This window comes from Copidosoma floridanum, unplaced genomic scaffold, assembly GCF_036245765.1.
Source record: "Copidosoma floridanum isolate Cflo_tuat_1 unplaced genomic scaffold, Cflo_Japanese_pri ptg000035l, whole genome shotgun sequence".
In the NCBI taxonomy this organism is placed as follows: domain Eukaryota; kingdom Metazoa; phylum Arthropoda; class Insecta; order Hymenoptera; family Encyrtidae; genus Copidosoma; species Copidosoma floridanum.
This window is the reverse complement of record NW_028321912.1, coordinates 3,425,462-3,449,927: the sequence shown is the minus strand read 5'-3', so window position 1 is coordinate 3,449,927 and position 24,466 is coordinate 3,425,462. Positions and strand designations below refer to the sequence as shown.

At 35.6% G+C, this 24,466-nt stretch overlaps 2 protein-coding genes across 2 annotated transcripts in view; one reads left to right on the top strand and one right to left on the bottom strand.

Annotated features, from left to right (window-relative positions):
* Positions 1 to 5,373: 5,373 nt before the first annotated feature.
* The window catches only part of LOC106641451 (ras-related and estrogen-regulated growth inhibitor), a 115,599-nt gene continuing 96,506 nt past the window's right edge, over positions 5,374 to 24,466 (top strand). The window contains exon 1 of the mRNA XM_014355876.2: positions 5,374 to 5,804. Within this exon, the coding sequence (XP_014211362.1) occupies positions 5,744 to 5,804 (61 nt within the window). The 5' untranslated portion in view covers positions 5,374 to 5,743. The remainder of the gene's footprint in view (positions 5,805 to 24,466) is intronic.
* LOC149373210 (uncharacterized) lies at positions 10,386 to 13,109 on the bottom strand. The gene is made up of 2 exons (XM_089597697.1): positions 12,795 to 13,109; positions 10,386 to 11,837 (listed from the first exon to the last, which is right to left on the bottom strand). Exon 2 carries the CDS (start codon positions 11,835 to 11,837, stop codon positions 10,467 to 10,469), a length of 1,371 nt encoding a protein of 456 aa, XP_089453823.1. The 5' UTR covers positions 12,795 to 13,109; the 3' UTR covers positions 10,386 to 10,466.

Sequence of the window (24,466 nt, the reverse complement as noted above, 5' to 3'; positions counted from 1 at the left end):
ATAAAGCTTTGACATAGGTAAACACGACCATCTCTTTCTTTCCATCATCAACAATCCTGTATTCGGTTATCCAAGCAAGAGTGTTCCACCTAACAGCATAAGCAAAAAGCGGTGGACAACAGTTTAAAATTGATCTTGTTCGCAAAGTATTGCAATTCTCAACCACAAATCAAACTGAAAGACACACACACCACGTGGTTTTAATATTCTACTTGCATATGGTCTATTGGATTTGAGTCTACTTTCAACATATAGCTAGCTAATTATTAATTATATTATAAAAGGGTTCCCAGGATTGTACTAGTCGGAGCATGTTATGAGGTAAAAGTACCTCATTAAATTGTGTACAAGTTTTGCAGTGTAAGTCACCCAATTTGACTTCATAATAAAAACTCCTATAGGATAACATTAGGAACAGTAATGGAAGCAATAATTACTCGTATAATTTTTATTAATAGTTAGTATACGGTAAGAAAAATGTAGATCTCATTGAAATGCAACTTTTTTGTGTCACACAGTCCTGATGATTTAGAAGACAATCAACATTTAAGAAAAACGTTTCTCACTATTATAGTATAGAGTTGACTTCTTCATTCCACACAGTTGTGAACACAGAAGTAGTAAAAAAAAAAAAAATACACATTTTCCACTACACGAAACACTAACACCAAAAAAAATAAGAGAAAAAAAATTTCTCTTAAGTAATCAGTGCTTTCTTCAAACCAAATAAAAGTTAGCACTTTACTGACCGCTGTTATTTTGTTTTTCCCCAACAAAAAGCTTGAAAGTCTTGACAATTATTTGAAAAAATTAATTAGAAAATACTTATATTCTTGTTGTATGAAACTAAAGTCAATATAAGGTTAATACTTGAGTCAACACATAATATAAACGAAAATTAGCCAGAGGCGTAAAGTTTATAGTAGCATATACTTCACCTAAAATTTTCGTCATTTTTTTACTTTGACGTGCCAAATGTCAGTACGCCAAATTGTAGTATTTGCCACAAGCTTATTGTGATATTTGCATCACTTCAAACAAAGTAATCGAAACACTTCCTCGTCTGTCAATACTTTTGTGACGTCACGTTCAATCAACGCTGTCTTTTAATTATTGTTTCTTGTTTTTTTTTTTTTACACTTAATCTACTCAGTTCATTTGTTATAGTGAAATGTAATATTCATAATTTAATTAATTTTCCCATTAATAAAAAATATTGATGTAACGGAAAAATACACTTTTTTCAATTAGCTTAAATTTTAATTGAACGGAGTTAGGGTAAAGAAATATTTTTTGTTTCAAGGAAATCGGGCGCTCAATAGAAAAACTAAAAAAAGTTCCTACTGGTTTTGAAAAGATACCCTGTAGTCGCAAAATCGTCGAAACTTTCACGCAAGTTGAAACACAAAAAATTTTATTGAATCAATCAAACATGAAATTTTACCAGTAAATTTTTGTCTCTAGCTAAGTGATTCGTATACATCAACAACAAACGTTTTAAATACAAAAAAAAATCATTAATCAAAGTGTTCTTTGTGTTTTTTCGAAAGTCAACAGTTAGCTTTTGCACGCAATGTCACGATGACTCCGATTATTTACTACACACGATCACGTTTTGATCAACAAAAAACATTGTCTTCTTCCAAACCGCGATTAACTTCTGAAAACTTGTTGAGTTTTCGAAATCACATGAGCGGAGAAAAAATTAAATATCTCCTTTGTTTCTCTCATTTTGTAGTAATTTAAGGTGCTAGTTTCAACGTAGTTATTATTAAAAACAAAAGTCTTGGCATACACACATTCTTTGAACACACAGAGTAAAAAAATAAAATTAGTTTCTATAAGAGATATCTTGGTAAGACTTCAGAAGTCAACTGTCACAGAAACATCAGTACAAGGTTCAAAATAATTCAACTAAATCTTCATTCAATTAGGAATTACAATTAACTATTTAATCGAAATGTCAAACTCTTGTTTAAAAAAATTTTCTGCTATTAAGGAATTAAACTTTATTCTTGATAACTTAAATAGAATACTAATTAATGTTATTTTATTAAACACTACAGATAAAACGCACTGTTCTTCGAGTTTCGAGAAAAAAGCGAATAAATATAGAAAAGTGTAATTAATAGCATACTTTTACGAAATAACAATGTAGTTCATAATTAAAACTTGATAAAAAATAAAAAATTAAATTTTAATTATAATTGTTTGATTGAGTAATTAAATACATCGGAACTCTGCTTCAAAGCAAGTTAATTTTTGGAATTTTTTAGAAAAATTCTTCAAAATTCTTTTAGGCGTATATTAATATTTTGATAAAATTTACACTCTACTCGCAAAAGCAGCGACTTTCAAGACAATATTTTATGGGATCTAAAAAAAAAATCTAAGCTGTTTAAGCTGTGTTTAAGTTGTGGGCAAACTTAAATTAACTTGAATTCGTTTAATACGCGTAGGTTGAACTATCTTAAGTATATGATATGCATAGCTTCGAAAAGTGACTACCGCCAAACTCCATGTTATACTAAAATCAGTCAAATACCCTTCCACATATGTTTAAGAACGTTCGTTACTATTTTCTGATAGATTTTACTAAAAATGTTAAAAAGCCATTGGTAATGACTTTAGAACGTCTCATGCATTTCAGATCATTTCTACACCGTTTTTTACGTATTAAATGTTAAAAAACGTCAATTTAACCCGCAACCTTATGACATGATTGCATGGAAAATCGGTTCTATATAGGAAAATGGCCTACACGAATCGCCCAATTTTTTTTGCGTAACGCGATACCATAAAAGAAATATTATGTTTGATTTCCAAAGTGATCCACTAGTTACTTTGCAATAAAAATAAAAAATAAAAAAATAAAAAAAACAGTGTCAGACGCATATATATGGGCAATTCATGCAAAACAGTTGCCGCATGCACTCCCCTCACTATACCCTATATCTCTACATTTTCCCTCTGACTGTTAAGTATGACAAATGTCCTTAACGATGCAAATACGAGCAATGAATTTGAAAAAGTGATCAAGCCAACATATTATATTAAAAAGCATTCACTTCTCCTTGACGAATTTTTTTTCCCCCAAATAGCAATCATTGTAATGTGGTGTAGGTATACGTCTTAAACTATTTTTAAAAGTCCAAGAATCACACAGTTGGAAAAAATTCGTCCACTGTGCCATTTTTTTTTTCACGCACTCATTACCCACTGCGTTACCCTAACGACAAAGGTACAATAATAACGGAAACAAGAGAGAGAAAAAGAATGACGAAACTCAATCTGTCAGTCATCGTGCACGGCATCCCAACCGCAGTCGTTGTTGAGCGTCACCGTTTAGAAAAAGGAAGAAAAGCATAAAAAAAAGACAAACTTTCGAGCCGAGACCGCTGACTTGACGCGCTACCGACGCGGATCATTTTTTTTTTTTTCTCTTTCCTTTGCCCATCAACTTCATCGTTACGTGTGTATATATATGTATAAATCGGTGATGCGACAGAGCTCGAGTTTCCTATATACCTCTTACGCGACGAGACCGACCAACTGACCTGAATAATGGATGTATTCGTTCTCGCGTCATCGTAAAAATTTGCGAACGCCGTCTTGCCCCCCTGTGTACATTCGATACCAGGACACGAAAATGGTGAGTTCTCCAACGCCCGAACTTCCACCTTTGCTTGTACGATTAAATTTATGCAATCGGTATACTTTTTAAAAAAAATCTGTACTATACTATGAGCGTTTTGTTATTACTCGAGGAGTTGAAGGGATGTCGGATTTCACGGATTTTTCAATAATTTCGAGATGATTTCCTCGTGATTTTAGAAATAGAGAGCCCCACGCAAGATTCGATGAGTATTAATTTAAGGTAATTCATGCCAAAATCAACTTTCTTACAAAAACGATGAAAATTGGGGTAAAAGTTATTGACACCCCCTTACATTCGTGGTTAAATTTCGATGCCAATTCTTGAGATATTCAACTTTCAATTTACATGTTTTAACACTACATCTTATGAGCAAGTAGTTAAAAACACCTGTCATTGTTGATAACTTTAAAAATTTTTTTACGATCGTTTCAAAAAATGACTGTAATACGAAAAACATAACTATACGATCCATGTGTTGAAAGATCATTAACATGTCGCGTGCTTTACAATTTTTTAATGGTTTTCTCTTTTTTAAGTATATTTATACAGCGGTAAAATTGTTCTCAACCTTTAGTACCAAGTTATAATTATCGATTTTTTTCGTCAGTTTTGTGATGGTGACTGAGGTATAAATTCACGATAAACAACAGCAATTATTTAAAAAATCGATGATTAACTGTTTTACAAGTAGGTTGATCTAACCTGAGTGGCATAAACTACTTTAAATGTTTGTATGATTTTTATGCCATGAAGTAAAAACAAAAAATAAAATCGTCATTATTTCAGAGAAGATTTGAGATGTAATTGCTTATAAAGATTGAAAAACCCAATTTTATCTTTTTACAACTCGTTTGCTCGTAACGATGTACTTCAATCTGAATCCCAGAGTGACTGCTTTCAATGTACGTATCTACATTCACAAATGATTTTATTGCCGAGAGCCCAACCGATTTCACGAACTGAATATGAAAAAAAAAAAAAAAAAAAAAATCGTCGCTCCATTATTCTTACCCACGTACAAAGAGAGCGAAAGAGACTACATGCGTCACGAGTATTTTAGAATCCTCGTAAAATTAGAAGCTAACAAGGCAACTAATGACGTCCGCTATTATTACCCCCTTCGCGAGCCAAAGACCCCGCGGATTCGTCACGCATCTGTAGGTACACCGATCTATCCCCCTCCCCTTCGCAAGCAAAAAAAAAAAAAACATCGGCCAACAATACCGATCTCGAAACGAGAACCTGCGTATACGCAGCTCAAGGAGCAGGTGTCCCATATACACGCGACACCTGCACCTACACGCGCGTCCTGTAAAAGAAAAAAAAAAAAAATTAATCCATCGCGCCGAAAATCCGAAACACAGAGGAGTCCCCCCCCACCCACTATATAATATACACAACAACACAAGCACGTGTCCGGCGCCGAGAGCCAATATATAATCTGCAGAAAGGTGCTGCCATCCGCGAGCAGTGTCTGGGGGGGACCTCGGCACTTTCTCGCGGCTTCAGTCGCACGCCGGAGCTCGACCGAGACGCACGTGTACATCCAACTCCCGTACCCGAGGAGATCGGTTTCTTCTCGTCGCGTTTGACGTCCAATATCGTGCATCGACCCTCGCAAAACTGTCGTACTCGAACACGGTATATAAGTACAGTTGGGGTGAAAATGCGCGCCGATGCCGTCGTTGGTGGGTGGGCGAGGGCGACCGGAGCCCGATTCCCGGTGTCGATGACGGGCGCCGATCGGTTGATCGCCGAAGCGCCCTTGTGACACTTGCTGAACTGGTTTCATTTTTTTTTGCCTTTTCGCGGGGAACTGATAGTTATTGCCGCGCCGATCTGTGGGGGTGAAGGGGGTAAAAGATCGGTAAGTGCGCTTTGGAGCGATACTTTCGGGGAAAGCTGTACATTGTCAAGTGCAGAGGAGGAACGATCGTTGCCTCGCGGAGTACTTGCGAGAGTGTGTTTCGTTGCAAAGCCCTGAGGCACGAAAAATCGACTGTGTGCTCCTGCAGTGTGTCTTCGTTTGTGCTGGGAAGGAAAGGGAGATAATAGAACAGTATATCTGTAATAACACAACGACTAATGACCAACGTCAACAGGATCAGGGTGGTCGTCCTCGGCGGCCCCCGAGTCGGCAAATCAGGTTGGTGTCATCAGTCCCTTGCTCGCGATTTACTTTAATACACTTACCTGTGTGTATTATATACATAGTCTTTGGATTTTATGATATCATTGTACCTTTTGTCTTTGGATTTATGTGTAATATATAGGGTGTCAACGTGACATCGGTACGGCGATTGTTTCAAAAATCGGCTTCATCGGTACTTTCGTTGTACGTAGACTGTTTTTCTATCAAACGGTTCGGCAAACTCTTGATCGTTATAGAAGTTTTGCGATACGATACCGAGTGTAGAGCGTGACGATCTCATACCGATCGTTTGTTTTGTAAACAGAGACTTTGACATTTTTTTTTTTTTTTTTCATTTGAACGAAATCGGGGTGAGCTTTTGATAACCACCTTGCGTTATTGACGTAAAATATTGCTCCGTAAGCGTTAAAGACCGAAAGTTATGTTCGAGTGTAATTGAGTGCGTGTAAAATCCACTCGGATCGTTTACAAGCAACTGACCCGCAAGACGCAGTAACTTCCTGCATCGGCACGACCGGTGGCTTATACGACAGATTAGTTTTCACTTTCCATCTCTTTGGTATTACACGAGCGGGGATCGGTACGGTTTTCCGATTTCTCGCATGGGCTGTTAACATTTTTTCCGTAGGTCCACGATCCGCGATGCTGATCATCGCATTATCATTCAAAAGTAATTTTTATCTATAGTTATGAAAAAATCACTGTTTCAAAGTAATAGTGATAACCGATTTTGAATTTATTTACATAATTTTCCAAGGACAGTATTCGTAACCACACCTATAGGTCTAGTAATATATTACTTATAAGTCAAAAATAACGTATCGTTACCGATCTCCCGATGAGATTTCTCAAATAACTTGCTATTTTACTAAATTTGTTAAATATTCACTGTGAAAATGTAGAGTATGAGTATCGTCCGTGAAATTTCCAGCTTCGGAATCTCGTTCGTATAAATGCCTATATAACACGCGTGGGTTTTGTTTTATACGTTTTTATGGTACTTAAGAGTAAGAAATCGTAAAAACATTCTTGTAGACGGCAAGTTTGTAATTTTATCAACTAAAGCCGCGGGTTGTCAATAAATCTAAATACTACGCCAAGTATATCAAGGGATGTAATTTTAGTAACTTCTCGTCCGTACGCGTAAATACAATTGAATCAAAAAGTATCAGCACCCATACACGTAACGAGAGGGTATGCACACAGGAGCAAAGAAAAAAGTTTACGCGGGAATCCGTAAAAGTTCGATCGGCTCGCACGTCGTAACGACAAGGCTAACATGTGTATCGTTTTACGGCTCCTTTGTCCGTGTGATGGGAACCGCCAGTGACATCTTTATACCGTATATTTTTAAGAGACACTTTCACTTTTGTTTATTTTGGTAGGAAATCGTTGGAGCTTGAATTTTTTTTTTCATATAGATACAATTATTGAGAAAGGCTTTTTGCTCTTCTGAATCATTGCGATTCTTTTTTGATTTGCATCGTCTGAAATATCGATTATTGGCAAGAGATAAAATTTTTATGTTATTTCTCAACAAGGATTGCTTTGGAATCTTTCGTAGGAATCAACAATTTTTTTGCTACTACTATCTCACCTGAAGAGATTGATTGTCAAGTTTGAGGCCTTTTTATTCGTTGTGTAATTGTTAAAAATAGGTTGAGTGGATTTTATTATCAGCTCGAAAAAAAGTCAATTGCATTAGGTTGTTCTGATTTTTAAGATTGTACGAAACATACGTTTTTCTTGAAAAAAATTCATCTAAATTGTTATGGACTTTTTTTCAATTATGGCGTTATAAAAAAGGATTTCATTAGTAAAATTTGTTACGTACATCAGCAAAGACGAGAAACCAAATGAAAAAGGCAGAAAAACAAATTTGTTTTTACAGAAAAATATGGTATTTTTATTAAGTTAAATATCATAATTTATATTTATAATTTTTCATAAAAGTAGTCGCCGTAACGTTGATCGCACGAAGCGTGTCTAACAAGGCTAGAATTAAAAAAAAATCGTTATTTTTTTCTGTTCAAATCAAAGATCATGAATCTTTTTACGTTACCACTCGTAAACATTGTTTTTTTTCCATCATCCGTATAATTCATTCGAATTATGGTCCCAGGATCATCTGTAGTCAATACACCCGGTAGTAAATGCAATAAAATTGAAGGCACGCGGTTTGAAAAAAATCCACAAGTCCGGAACGACGCAAAAAATACCGCTCGTAACAAAACAAAAGTGTCAACCGCTTCGGATTCTCCGGATTCCCTGTCCCGCGGATAATCCAAAACCATATTGAAAAAAAAAAAAAAAAAAACGAACCTCCGCCTCGCGCGCGAACGAATCGGTGCAAAAAACACCCCGACCGCGACGATATTCTACGATTATCTTATCACGCCGTGGCGCTGGGCGCACACCCGGTGACGTTTCTCTCCTCGAGGCGCCCGGACTTGTAAGCGCGCGCGAGAGTGTGAACGATCTCTTAATTGCATTCCGCGTCCATACGTATATATATGCACGTGCAGAGCCGCGCCGACTATCCGCGGTCATTCATTAAAACTCTCGAAGCGCGCATCTCTGCTGGTGTAACGAAAAAAAAAAAAAAAAAAAAAAAGAGTTCGAATTCCGCGCACTGGAAAGTGAAAAGAACACACGCGTGCGCGCGCATATATGTGCCCTGGGATTCCCCCCCCTCTCTCTCTCTGAAGAGGTAGAAAAATAAATAAAAGGTAAATGTAAGCAACAGACGTGGTTTTTTTTTCTTTTATTCTTTTTTTCAGTAGCAGAGAGAAGAGCAGCACACCTTAAACGGCCATATTATATCGGCCGCATCCATCCCGAATGGTTGGGTTTTATATACGCTTCTATACACCTTCGCACGCACGGCTCCCTCTCTCCCTGAAAGCGCTGCGCAGCCCTCAAAGAGAGTATATAGAGATGCGCCGCGGCCGATTAGGCGTTCGAGACTCTCTCTTTAACGAGCGCTTCTGTATGGTGTACCTTATTTATTTTCATTTTTTATTTTTATTTTTTTTTTTTAGTATTATGGGGCTGGTTCGGTATACGTAGGGAATGCTTGATTGCTAATAGGGTGAGTTTCCCGATCTCTGTATAATAGGGGTGAGGATGTGGTTGCCTATGCCAAAGTACAGTGCTCGCGGGTTGTTGAAAAAAAATTTTTTTCACAACGCTATTGACGCAAAAAAGCTGTGGAATGAGAAATATTTTTGTCGACATTTTGATTCCTCAACAGCATGTTTACACGCGTCCTGCAGCATTTTTGGATACATTTTTTTGCTATGTTCGAAATTTAATCATTTTGTAAAGTTGATGAAATATGTTGGATTATAGAAATTGATCTGTGAGATAATCTAAAGAAGTTGCTATTTGCTTTGAAGAGACTTTAGTAGAACAATTGAAATAACAGTGATCTAGCTTTGATGAGCTTTCCATGCGAAAAGTAACTATTTCGCACATTTACGATGCCAACAGCTAAACTTGCAAACAACATAACAACAAAATATCAATGTTCGCTCTTTAATTACAAGTGAAACCATCGTTATTTTTTGGTGGTACGAAGAAGATATCACTCTTTTCTTCTAAATGAGTTTTTATACAATGAAATATATTTATGACCTTTCTTTTTTTCTCCTTTGAGAAAGGACACGTTTTATATGCTTCTTCTGAATTGGAATGTTTATATCCGGTGATGTTTTTTTGTGATTTGGCGAATCAGATCCGTAGAAGACGATCATAAAAAGGCAGCACGCAAAACAGGGAGTGTTATAAAAAAAACACGTTTGAAAGTTTATTTTGCTTGCATCTCGTAAACGGTAATAGATACGCAGAAAATAAAAACACCAGCGTGTAGGGCAAACATTTTTTAATCTATTAAGTAACCACTTACACAGCATTTCAACACACCGAAAAGTTTGAGACAAAGGATCCGTTGGATAATACTTTTCTTGGTTTAATAATGTTTGAACAATTTTTTTTTCTCAAACTGTTCTAATTGTTTATGCTCTGGAAAAAGGTTTTTTTTTTTTTTTTTGGAACAATTTATAACAAACTACAAACTAGGTTGTCTAGCAAATTTTGCCTAAAGTTGATAATTTTCAAACAATTATTTAAAACTTGAAAAAATCCGAAAATAGATATTTAGAGCCCACAAAGAACAATGTAAGATTAACAAAGTGCTAAAGTTTTAGACTAGTATGCCATTGCCACCTCTTGTTTTTTAGTTCTATTGTTTAATTAAATTGCACAGTATACATACGTAAAAAAAATATATTAACAAAATTTTGACTGACATTATGTCGAACATGATTTTATGACATGGTAAAAATTTTTTTTTTGTTTTTCAAACTGGTATACAAAAAAAACTATCAAGAAGTAATAACAAAAACCCTGTAGTACTATTAAAAATTATGTAATTGTAAAAAAATAATACTAGCAGCAAATATCATAAAATACGAAATCAAAGTGAAATACTTTTTAAAATCAGTATTTTTTAAGTAAACAAAATTGTTCATACCTGTGAATATTGATTTTTTTGCGGCTTATTACATTCGCTAAAATCGTTTTGCAATAATGCTCAATAATAAAGTACAGTTTAACAGGCAAATATCGCTCTTTCATGAATTTTTGTAAATCCGCTTATTCTGTGCAATCAACAGCATAAAACTCATCCTCATCAAGAGTATCATCAAGTGTCTGAACGTTATGATGTGTATTTTCAAATACAAATTGCAAAAAGGTATCATGAACAGTTTGTTTGTCGGACTCCGAAACACTGCGCGATTCATACGACTTGACTGCTTCGTAGGAAGCAGAAATTCCCAATTTGTTGAGACAGTCAACTATCAGTTTGGATTCCGTTTTCCTCAACACATAAGCACCTACAACCAGCTGTAGTCTCGATACAAAACGCATCGGACGAATTATGGACATGATGGTGTGCGCGATCACGTCCCTGACGGCCACTGTACTGTTCGTGTTTTCTCCGATTAGCAAAGAATTCAAAAAAGTTTGCATCGTTTCCGGTACATCGGAGTTCAAATTTTCGAGGAAAGTGTCGGTGGATGGTTGAGTACTGCTGTCACTGTCCACTACCATAAGTGCATCGGTTCTTAACACGTTTGCTGCGATGGTTAGCAAGACCTTTTTTTCTGGCAAACTGATTTTTCCGTCGTTATGCACCCAATTGTTGAAAATGCCGTCGACGTCGCAAGATTTGTAATAAATAGCGGGTTGTTTGCCGTCACCTCGTTTGATCAAAACGTTCGTTCCATACTTTTTTTCCAACAGTTCAAAAATTTCTTCTCTGCTTACTTCGGCTTTCGTAATGTTGTCTATTTCACGGATGTCGTATATTAATTTTTCAGTTGTTTCGATGTAACTGCACACTTTTTCGAATACCACCTCGATTTTTGTAACAACCGGTCGAACTGGGTGTAGTACCGGTGCACTCGGTGCTTTTGGTTCGTAGAAAAACTTTTTTCGGCATTTTTCGTGGTAATGGCAATCGACGTATCCAGTGTTGGACCGCCGATCGAGCCGCTGTACCAATTGTTTGTCGCTTTCGTTGTCGCTGGCTCTGCGAATATTTGTGTAGCGTCGCAGAGACTTTTCTTCGCGTACTCTTCGCACGATATTTTTATTTTTATTCAGCGGTAACGCGCAAATGAAACAATTATTTTGAAAATCGAACAAACTTTCTTGCCCGTCTTCACTTGGTCCTGAGCCAGTACTGTAGCCAAACTGAGTACTGATGGATTCATCGTCGGATGCATCGAAATCTACTCTTTTCCGTTTTCCTGGTGGAGTTGCTTTAAGTGACGAGTACCTTTTTCTGCAGTAACTGTGAAGCTTTACGACCGTGTTCCCTTCCCATTGGGTCCATTTGTTGTCCTCTCGTACTTTACTTTTTGTTACGAAAGTGTTGATTTGCCGCTCGTAAATGTTTACGATATCGTCCAAATAATGCATTTGTTTGTTACAAATGGAACATATCCCTATGAATTCCATCTGTCGAGAAAAAAAAAAATTCGTGAATTTTTACAAATAGTACAACAGGCGTAAATGATTTTTTGGTTTATTAATGTAGGAAAAAAAGTTTTTGTCCGTTCGTTGGTTGATACTCTTACTTAATTAATTCAGTAACAGTAAAGAAATTTTAATCATCTTTACTAAGATCTCTTTTTTAAACTTTTTTTTTTAATTTTTCACATGTTTTAGTACTGTAATATCATTATTAATTTGGTTCAATTAACCACGATTTTTGGAGATTTTAAAAAATTTTCTAAAATTTTCTTTTTTTTTAGTTTTACACAACAATTAAATAAATGTATCTACATTATGAATAGTTAATTATTTCTATCTATTTTTATTACTCAGATATCCAGTTTGTAATGTTCTCATGTAGTCAAACAAATAATGTGCAATTATATTAATCACGTACTTAAAAAAATCATGATATAGTGTAATTTTTTGATTGTTATTTTGTATGTTTTAAGCTCATACATAGATTTTCTACATTTTTGTTAAGATATAAAATATTTTCAAACTTATTAATCAATATTACGTTTATTTACTTTGTTAACTAAATTTTTTATTTATCGTAATATATTTTAAATTAATAATTGTATATTTTTAGGGCGTGTATGTTGGACACATTTAAAACTCGTAATTGGTAGCTTTAAAATTTGCGCGCTTCATTTTTGATCAACATGAAGGGACATTTCGATGACTTTCCTTGATAGGATCACTAGTTTTTGAGAGTATATATTATAAATGTATACATAGAAACCAAAACATGCTCTCGTTTTGTTGTTGCGAACAATTATAATAAGTAAAGTAGGTTACATCTCATATGTACCTACTCACTCGGTTAACTAAGGACTCGAGGAGAGCTAAGTACCAACCTTTACTTAAACAACTCATCGAAAACTTTGTTTTTTTAATTTTCTCTAAATTCAGTATTACCTTTAAGTACTTGAAGGTAGCAAAAATACTAGGTTCTGCTTCATGACAATCAATAAATATGTGTTTCAATAGTCAACTGATTTTTTGGTCCCATGAGACTAATGTACTTATGCTGATTTTTGGAGGTTAAACACAATTTTTACAACCACTATTTAATTATACACGTTCTATTTTAATGGTAACTCGTTAATTTTTTATGTACTTATACAACAGTGATATATTTTTAACACAGTACACCCAATATCCGTTGCCATAAACGAAAATGAACTTTAAAAACAACAAAGTATTGTCGAGTTCGAGTGTAAGTTTGTCCATCAGCTGTGCTGCCCATGCCACTGCTGCCGTCCCTTCTCTCTCGCCAGCCCGGCACGCAGCTGTATACTGGGGCGGCCAGGTATAGGTATCCGTAGCCTTTTATATGTCCACGACTGCACCATAGTTTTTTCTACGTATTTTTACCTCCTGAACACGATGCTGTTGGGTGCGAGCCCGAAAAAGTCCGGAGTCGATTGTTATTAACAATTTACATGAACAAATAAAAAAATTTTACGTTTCCGACCTAAGAAAAAATTTCTTTAGGTTAATTGGTCCATTTTAAACAAAAAATACTTCCTGCTATTTTTTCGTAAAATGCTTAAGTAGATTGTTCAGAAAAAAATAAAAAAAGATAGAAAAATCACTGAATTCGATGAATTCTCGGTACGCGTTATTCTTTCGACGACAATTTCGGGATATAATTTATGTTTCATTAGTTTTCATGTAATCGTCAACGTGTTTTGATCTACTAAACAGAGCCAGGGAAATTGTTGTTAACAATTTACATGAAAAAATTAAAAAATTTCTCATTTTTGACCCAAGAAGAATTCCTTAGGTTAATTGCTCCATTTTAAACAAAAAATACCTCAATTTTTTTTGTAAAATTCTTGGATTTTGCAGAAAAAAAAAAGAAAAGTTGGACAGAAACTAAGTTTTCAGCTCATGCTAGTAGTTCTTCACGTATGATTTTGCTTGTATTCTGTAATTATTTGTCTGTTAACCTTTTTTTAATTATTTTCACCACCTATAAGAAATTTTTCTAACTATTGGTCAAAGTAAAGCCGGATCAAATCTTCATCAATACAGTTTATAACATTCTCAATGAACTTTTACACTTTGAATTTATAAATTGCTATTGATTTTTTGGCTCATCGACGGTGTTCCATGGATATGTACTGAATATAAATATTTGTGTCCTGTACATTATATAGGTTTACATATTTTGAATTTTTTTTGGGTCGGAAACGTAAAATTTTTTTATTTGTTCATGTAAATTGTTAATAACAATCGACTCCGGACTTTTTCGGGCTCGCACCCAACAGCATCGTGTTCAGGAGGTAAAAATACGTTGAAACCACTTTGGTGCAGTCGTGGACATATAAGAGGCTACGGATACCTACCTGGCCGCCCCACTAGTATGGCAGCGTGGCGGGGAACTTGCAAGTACCGTTTGATACTTAATTGTTTTGACTAAAACAACTTTATAATATTCTTTGGCACATTTTGAACAAAAACTAATTGGGATGTATGTACCTCAACCCCTTAGTTTCGGCGAAAAAATTCCTGAATTTTGAAAAAATACGTTTTTTATGAATTTCAACATCGTTTTACTTGCTCGTCGCTCTATTATTTTCAATCCACCAGAGCTCAAATTTTACCACAAAGTGTGTACTTTTGGATAAAAAAAGATTACAGCTACATACTGTATATTTACAATTATACACTGCACGGTAAAATCTGAGCCCTGGTTCATTCAAAATATGATGGAGTGACAACAAAGTACAAAACGCTATTGAAATTCGTAAAAACGAAACGAAATTTTTTTCGCATTTTTTTTCGAAATGTGTAAATTTTCTACGCCAAAATATTCAAACTATAGTAGTACCGGGTAAATGTTCTCTTGAAACAACATAACATTTTTTTGTTCAAAATGAATATTTAGTGGCAGTAAGAAAATATAATTTTATTTCAAGAGATATTTCACTTGGAACTATTCTAGTGAATGTTTTCTTGATTCTAAGCAATTTTTTGACAGTCTGTGTATTTTAATAACGTTTTCGTTTAAAACGTGCCGAAGAATATTATGAAAAAAATTTTTCACTCAGACGAGCAAAATTTTTTAATTTTTGTATCCGAGAGAGTCCGTTTTATTCTCTCTCGATCGTAAAGAAGCGAGTGCCATTTGTTTCAACAGAAATCCGTTGCACTCGACAAACCGATTACACCGACAGCTTACCGATCTCAATGTAAAATCACTCGCGAGCCCTATGTCTCACACCAACGCACAATAAATGCTCGTGTGTTGCACTCGTTGATAATAATTGACAAGGTCTCTTGGAACGGTCGACTTGAAATTGCACTGGTACAAGCGTTTATTGCGTAATATATACCAACCTGCGAGCAGTTCACGGACATGGAAAAACAAAATAAACGATACCGAGCACCAACTTGAACGGACAGTATTTCTTCGCGTCAATTTTAATAGAGCGTCGTTCTACAAAGTGTCACGCTTACCCGGGAGGTCGGGACATCTTTGAAAAAATCGTTAAACCCGAACTAGCTCGTGGTCAATAAAAAAAGCTCAGCCGCGCAGTTTGTTTGCTCTTCATTCCCAACTGCACTTGCGCTCGAAATGCATCGAAAAGCCATAAATACCCAATAACAATCCGGTCTTGTATACATAAGTGCGCACCGGGAGATTTCGGGGGACAGAAGCGATTGAGTCCGAGGTTTTTTTATTCATCGGTCGTTAGTGTGGGGCAAAAAACAATTCACGGAGTATATGATGGATGCGATGCTAAGTGGAGATGATGGATTTACGGGTGTTGCGCGGGATTGAGTGTTGAATATATGCATTTTTTATGCGTGATTGGTCGTTTCGGCGGTTCGGAGTTGTATACGAGTGACCCCTTTGTATGATTTTTGGGGTTATGTAAGTCAAAGTCGATTTTTAAAATGGTTTAACGATGTTGTATGGGTTTTTGATGAGCGGCGAGCAAAGTTTGGTGCAATTGGGCTTATTGATTTCAAGCTCTGATTTTACTTCGACCCTAAAACTGGCTGGGATTTCAGATTAACTAAGTCTTTGGTGATGATTCCATACAATGATTTCAGTGGCTCCATTGTGATGCAGCATTTTCTTATCAAGTGTATTTAATGTATTTCGTAATGATTTCAAAATGGCTACATTCTGATACAATGTTTACTTAGCAAGTGTATTTTATTTCACAATGACATGAGCGTATTTTTAAACTATATGGGATTTCAGATTTTACAAAGAATTTGATGATTTCGTAATGATTTCAATATGGCTACATTCTGATACAATGTTTACTTAGCAATTGCATTTATTTTCTTCCATAATCATTTGAGACTACTTAATATGATTTTACTAACGCTTTCGTGATATCGCATAAACTGTATGAAATAACTGTGTCATAGTTGCATACTACTTTACGAAATGATAATAATACACTTGTGAAGGACCTGAGTCCCTAATTCGATTGTTTTTACTGTAATTCACCAGAAATAAAATATAAAACTGCCCTTTAACGTAAAATGTACTTCAAGTGTTTTGGAATGTATTGAACACGATTACAGACTGATTTCGTTAGTAAGGACCAAACAATTTGTAGACTGAACAGCCTTTTTTTGAGCTGTACATAAATAAGAGGTAATGGAACACGGTTGCTTTGTATTTTTTCATGTAGGGGGACAAGCAAGTAACATATACCTGTCAGACAAGACGTTAAACAAATCGACGTCTTATCAGATACGAATATCGGCTACTTGAAACAACGAAAAAAAAAAAAAAAAAAAAAAAAAGCAATTCCAATATTGATCGACAAAACCCACTCATGTATATATTTATATATATATGTACGCATATAAACATGCATATTCGCACTGATTGGCCCGAAATCGAAAGGTTATCGGGACAAGCCGATCGAGCGTTAAATCATAAGCGCAAATGGCATTTCAGAAAAGCACGCGCGCTGCAGTCAATTAATCAAGGGGTTTTATCGCCCGCGTGTGACGCGAGCCGCGATGACGTGCGTTCGCTTCGAGAAGTAATGCACGGCCATACGAGAACGGGATAGACGCGCGCGCTTACCACATAAGGTAAAGGGCCCATCTATGAGACAATTTTAAAATCGGTACCTATGCATGAGACACCCAGTTTAATTTATATACGTAATACTTAAACATGAAAAGAAATTTTTTTTAATATCATTATAATATAATCTTTTGAATAAACAAATATTTTAAAGAACTTCAAACGTTATTAAATAATAAAGAATTTTATTGTAAGACCCTGTCTCATACATAGGTACAATGTGAAAACATAACCTCAAACATGTGTTGTCCCTATTAAGAGACACTCAAGACGCATTTAAATAACATGGGTGTCTCATAGTAACGGACGTGTGTCTCATACACAGGGCCCTACAGATTCAATGTGTCTCATTAATAGGTGCATTTCCATCCTGTTTATATTTGTTTATAAAATTATTTTTTAACGTTTTATTTGAATTTAAAAATTATAATATTATTCGTAATGATCTAATGCTTTCATTGATACCAAAACTTGATATATTTCCGCTCATAGAGAGTGTACATTAATTTAATAGCAAAAAAAGTGGTAAAAAACTGTCTCATAGATGGGCCCTTTACCTTATACATATACATGTAAAGCAAAACAGATCGGCTCAGCACAATGGGACAAAGCTAGCGTGCGATGTATCGGGCAGTTGTCAGGTGTCGCGTGGGTAAGAGTCTTTCGTCGCTGATACACTTTTACGGTTGAATCTATCTCTCTCTCTTGACTAATTGCGCGTCTGTTTGGGTGTAAATAAAAAAAAGAATATTGCGCGTTGGCCTGAATAATATTTTGCCTTAAAAAAATAGGAAGTGTATCCATATGCACTATGGGGAATTGACGAATGCGCAATTCGAATCATGAAATCATTCGGACTTCGAGGGAGTCAATCTCAATTCGTTAAAATCTCTTGGAAGCATAATTGGGTGCAAATTAACATCCAATAAATTGAAATCGCTGGCTAAATCTGTACAAAGTCAATTGAAATCGTGCGTGAATGTACATTTATGGAGATTAAATAAAATGGTTTTCAGGAATTTCATCAAATCTATGAAATCATTCCTGAAACTCGGGAAGATAAAGTAAATTTCATTCATTTGATGAAAAAGAGTATGTGCTATAGTCCTTCGAGTGTATATATTAAAATACTATGCGTTTAACGGATTTTCTGTGATTTTTCTGATAAATAGTAGTACATTACACAGAACTAATGTAGATGCCAATATAAACGCAATCTATAGTAGGTACAGTTAATAAGCCGACAAAAAGTGTCAAAAGTACGGGAAAAATGAATCATATGTCAGATTACACGAATTTCATCATACGTTTTCCGGAAGTCATGCCACTTGCGACGAGAAATTTCACTTCTTGGCGAAACAAAAAAAAAAAAAAAAAAAATCGTTTGTTGTCGAAATTGTGCTCTAGTGAGTGTTTCCGTTCTCTGATTACAAAATTAGGGATCGGCAACGAATTTATTTTTCACGAGGTAGCCAAAAAAATTATTTGAAAAATCATTAAAAAAAATAGATCACATAAAAATGTATGATTATTCGATTCAAGCAATAATAGTTATACGTTGTGAAAATTTCATGATACTTGAAAATAAAATGCAATACTTCTATTTACGCTACAGCAAAGATGGTAGGAAAAAAAAAACGAAGAAAACAAACAGCAGAGCAAGCAAGCATTTGGCGATTCTATTTGAAGACGAGCGCGACGATTTTACGTTGTTGTTGCTGCAGCTGCTGACGATCGGGGATTCGCGTTTTTTCAATCCGATGATTTATTTTGATCGGTATATAATTGTACCGTTTATGCTTTTTCGTTATTTTTAATTTGTTTTTTTTTTTTTTTTCTTGCCGTCTGAGAGCAAAAATATTGACACTAATTTTCGTTGGTCGAACAAAAAAAATTGACTTATTGCGAGCATGGGCGTTTGATTTATTCATCGTCGTGACGTATTGTATTGGTCTGGTTTTGTTCATCATTTATCGCGTAGAGTAATGTTTTCCTGTGAATCTTTGTGCATAAAAATTATTACAAAAAAAAGTTTTTTTTTCTCTGTCAACTGTCAAGATTATAAATACTGTCCATTATGAGCGAAAACCCATGAAAGCAAGTCGCGTCCCAAATCGTCACGCAAACAAAGTGTATCGCGAATAAACACGTTCGAATTCTGTGATACATGTACATACAAACACACGCGCACACGGGGCGACATCAAACATACATCTCTGGAGGTGTTTTATATTTGTTTCATCGTCGAACGAACTGGCGCGTGTTTTTTTCAGTTATACCGTCCGTTTGCGTGGTTTTGAAATTCGCGACGATGTCACGCGACGAACTGCTCCTGACGTTTCAGACAAAAGAGTCGCGCGTGAAAGTAAACAATGCACGGTAAAATTAACGCGTTTGACGTGCCTCACTTGCAATTCGCCATGGTACCGATAATCAAGCGCATTCAAAACAACGAAATCGATGGTTCGTTAAATACGTCGTTACAAATATAAACTGGGGCTGCTTTTTTAATTCGTTTAACGTCCACTGATTCAGCGGTGTCTTTATTTTCCTCTCTAATTATGGAAAATTTCAAGATATTTGCTATCAAAGTTCGCACATTGTACACAAACTCTTATGGAGCAACGTGAAGACATCGTAATTTTCTAACCATAATCAATGAGTTGCATATTAGGGCAGTAACTGTTTTATAGAAAAAAATTCTCAAGTTTCCAGGTGGTAACTTGCAAAATATATATATAGGTAACCCTGGAAAAATTCGATATGTATTGATCAAATAGTTTTTTTTACATACAGTATATAAGTGATGGTACTCGCACATTAAGTATACTTGCAGTTATTGTAGCTAATGCTATAATCTCAAATGTGAATATTTCTACTGACTATAAATTTGGTTAAATCGTGCATTGAGACTTGCTGAAAAACATGTGGAAGACTTCATTATGTTAATTTTTTGCAAGGCAATTGAGAAAGGATGCAACCCACGGTTTTACTACTAAGAATGCTGCAATACAACACCTGATTTGATAATTTTTCATTTTTTACATTATTGCAATTTGGCTCTCTGTTATGACTACAGAGGTTTTTAGTTTTTTTTTTCTTTTTTTTTTTTTTTTTAAACATCACGCGTTACTATTAGTCACGTCTCACCTCCAACAGATGGTTTTAAAATGCTCAAAGCGCATCCAGTATAGTTTGTCTAGTTTCGAGTGATTTATCAACAAGTGTTGAAAATTAAAGTGTTTGGTTTCTAAATACTTGGATTTACGCAGCATTTAAATTTATTGGAAGATACATTTTACATTTTTCAAATGTTTTGGGCGAATTTTTTTTTTTTTTTTTTTTAAATTGTAGTTCAATAGCGCTGGTTCACTATGATAAATCCATGCGCTCACTTATCAAACGCTCACATTGATGTAGCTGTTAGATATATTTTGAAATTTTAATAATGATTAACACTAAAACGTAGCAATAGAAAAAAAAAGTTAATGACTTTCGACATTTTTAAACTCATTGTGAGATACAAGTGCGAAATTAATAATCTTGCGCAAGTGTCTCTTGAAAAATTCAATTGTTAATTAACCTGTTGAGGTGCATTACGGTACACTAAGTGCAACAAAAGTACTTTTCGTTCAACGTGTTGATGGGCACCAAAAAAAAAAAAAAAAAAAAAAAAAAATTCCCTCCAAGGTGGTCTTACCCCAGCACACGGCCAACAACCTGCAAACTCCACCGTCAAGCCGTCCTCTCGTTCCACTCTCGCTTTTTCCCTCGTCCATACCTCCCAAGAAAGAGGAAAAATCGCGCACCTGCACAGTCGGGCGCGTCCATTAACGTCCTCCGCAGCTCCGGCCGATTTGTCCCGCGTCTTCACCTTTAATGCACGCACACAAAGTCACCCGTGAATTGATCACCCCCCCCCCCACGTCCCATCTCGCATTTAAGTCTAGTAAAGATGGCAAAAGTAAAAAAAAAAACCCTCATTCGTTATCTACGCGTGTATGGCAGCTCTGCGACGTCTTGACAAATTCAACCGCGGGATTGCTGCGGCGCGGGGTCTCAGGGAAGGAATGCGCCAAGGGAAAAATTCCTTCCTGTATGCACACGTGGCCGCGTGGGAGGGCCGATTAATTTTCGGGGGGGGGGGGGTACAACTGCACTTTTGTAGGTTTTCTCTCTGCTTGTGTAAGGTTTTGGATTCGCCAGCGCGAGGTTCGATTGAATGAGGCAAACTTTGGGTGGAATAGCGTCATATTTATTTTTGTGTTTATTTTGCTGGAAGGCGATGATGACGTTCTTGAATAAACAACAACAACAACAACATATGTTGCATCTGGTGTTTTTTTTTCTTTTTTTTTTTTTTCGAATTTCAAAGGGGATTAGCAGTAAAATTTTTCAAAAGAAATCGAATCGCAATGTTGTCGGTTGCTCCATGCGCGGGCTTCGATGGTTGTTGGATTTCAATTTTTTTCTTTTCATTTCTAAATTATAAATACAATTTTTACGACCTACAAGATACGACAATCATAATCTTACTTTTGGAGTTTTGCACGACGTTTGTACACGAGGAAAAATATTTTTGACAACGGTCGAAAAAAAACTTCGTCACTCCGAATGAACGTTCATTATTTGAATACGGAAAAAGAAATTATTCATTTGAATAAAATATGAGGAATTCTACGAAAAATCTGCCATTTTTGGTGTCAAAAAATGAGGTAAAATTTGTAGGTAAACATACCTCACACGTTTTTTTTTGTCACAGGTATCCTTCAGTACAAAAAAAAAAATACTTTGAACAAGCACACCAGGTCTTGGCACGAACTTTTTTGTCGCATTTTTATTTTTCTACGCTAAGTTTAAAATACAATTTCACGACTCTTTTTTGAATTTTTCAATCGTAACTCTGTCCCATCAGCAGGTCGGAGAGAGTTGCTTGAAGCAGTAAAATAAAGCACTTGAAAAAAGTTTCAATTTTCAATCTTGAAAAGTGTTGAACATGAATTGACACTCATTGCTCGATAGGAGAAAAAATAATTTTACGAATTTTATTGAATTTCTTGTTTGTTATGCTTATTCTGCTAGTTACTTTTGACGCTGGCAATAATTCTTTATGATTCAAAAAGAAAATTAAAGCCTATCTCGTGAATTTCATCGCTTTTTTTTGAAGACCCCGTACGACCGTCTGGAGTATAGTTATCATCAAAAATAAAGTATAAAAAAAAATATCGAAAATATGCAAATTTTCATGAATTTGAGGAATTTTTCGATTTTTACTTTAATAATTGCTGACAGCTTTGGAAGATCATAAAATTTTTTAACAACTCAAAATAATACCAAAGCTTATGTCAAAAGCTTTATTTTTATGCTTCAAGCAACTCTCTCTCTGACCTGCTGGGATAGAGTTATGATTGAAAAGTCAAAAAAGTCGTAAAAATTTTATTTAAAATTTATCATCGAAAAATGATGTGAAAAAAATTTATGTTGAAAATATTTTTCTTGTTCTAAGGACAAAAAAAAGCTCATTTCCAGATGTGCGCTTCCCTACAAATTTTACCTCCTTTTTCGATACCAAAAATGACAGATTTTTCGTACGATTCCTCATATACATCCTCTCGATACTAAATTATAGAAAAGTTATTTATTTAATTAAAGTTACTATTATTTGGTATGAATAAATTAGATGAGTTTCTATACAGTATATAGAATCAAAAAATGTTGTTTATGCTCTTTCCTCACGAAATGATAATAACAATTTAACCACCGATGTATAAAATTACACACACAAAAATATCGAATGCGCACACGTTTGTGTTTTATATTTATCCATGTATATAATATGTACCAATAGACGCCAGGTATACGCCGCAATCACAAGAAACAATCCGAGCGATAAAACTCGACTATACAGACACATGATTACTATTAAGTACGTATCCTTAGCAAAATAGCAAAAAGTTCTGCCTCTTGTGCTTCAATTGCTATTCAAACGCTGTTACTCTGTTGAATCGAAAGATACACCCGCGTGTCTGAGTGTAAATATCTGCAATAGGGGGAAGAAGAAAAATACGGAAGTACAAGTAAAAATCGCTGAGGTTACATATAGGAGAAGGAACAAAAAGTAAGAAAGGGGGCGAGGAGTGGGAGGCACGTTTATATACGCGATCGCCTGAGTGACGCGTGTATACCGATTTACAAGGTTGTTTCATGTTTTGTGCGTGTATATTATACGTGTATACAGCAAGTGGTGCCGTTACCTTGAATTTTTCTTTTTTTTCATCGATGTACGGTGATCTCGTATAAGGTTAATATAAGATTTATTTTCAATGAACGAAACATTTTGTTGTGCAAAAAATACGTATATATGCGCCGTGAATGTTAATTTTCACGTACATACAGCGCATGAAAACTGAAACGGTCAGAGGAGCGTTTGGCAAAAAGCGCCAGAAAAAAATACATATATTTTTATACTTATGTATACCTATATCTCGAGTCTCGATATAAATATAAATCTTATTTCTTGGTATATAATAACACTCTATATACATGTGCAGTATAAACGCCAAACGCGCGTTACGTGATATGCACGCGCGAAACAAAAAAATATGTATATACCCACACACAAGTAGATTCGCGTGTGTGTAACGGTAAACACATGCGAGGCAAAATCAGAGTGTGTGTGTGTGTGTGACTTTTGCCAAATATTTATGTGTATTTGACCATAGACGTGACTTATTTATTCGCGCAACTGACAACGCGAAGAGACGCACGCGATACACCCGCGATGTTTAATTTTCGCTAACGCGACACAATCGGGGATTGCGCCACAGCCTAACGGAGACACTGTTGGGTACAGTGGGTGCATGCAACAGCGTGAAATTCAAGATATACGGAAATTTTCGGGGAATAATATATAGTACGTCTAGGCTGTACTTTTGATTCGCTAATTTTGCAAGTTCGCGCACGGCGAGGTTGTCGACGCGATTGTGTATCAAAACCATGTGCGAGCAACATTTATCATTCGCGGTGAACCGATCGATCGTTATTGTTGTTTTTTTTTTCTGGAGGTTCAAATCCTGATTGTGACGTAATTTTTGCACCAGTCACTCAGTGACGTAGTTTTTTTCTTTTGGGGAGGGGGGAAGAAATAAAGAGAAAAAATATCGCCACGGAGTCGAAAATAGATGTTCTATTGTTGGAAAAATTTTAAAGAGCGAGTGGGCGGGAGTAAGCGTCGGCGAAATACACGCGCGAGATGGTTCAAAATTCGAACGACGGTCCTTTTTTTACTCTTTTTTTTTTTTTTTTTTTTTTTTGCGAGAAGTCTCTTTACATAAATTTAAAATACACAAGTCGTTCCTCGTGCGCAAGAGATGTCTTTTTCGTCAATTTCGTCGGAGTTGTCTTGTTTCAGCACGAACATGTGTGCGCGAATATACAACTGTCGGCATATCTGACGTCTACGCTAATTGTAGTACAGTATCGGTTACACTGAGAGAAAATATTATCAAAATTAATGCGA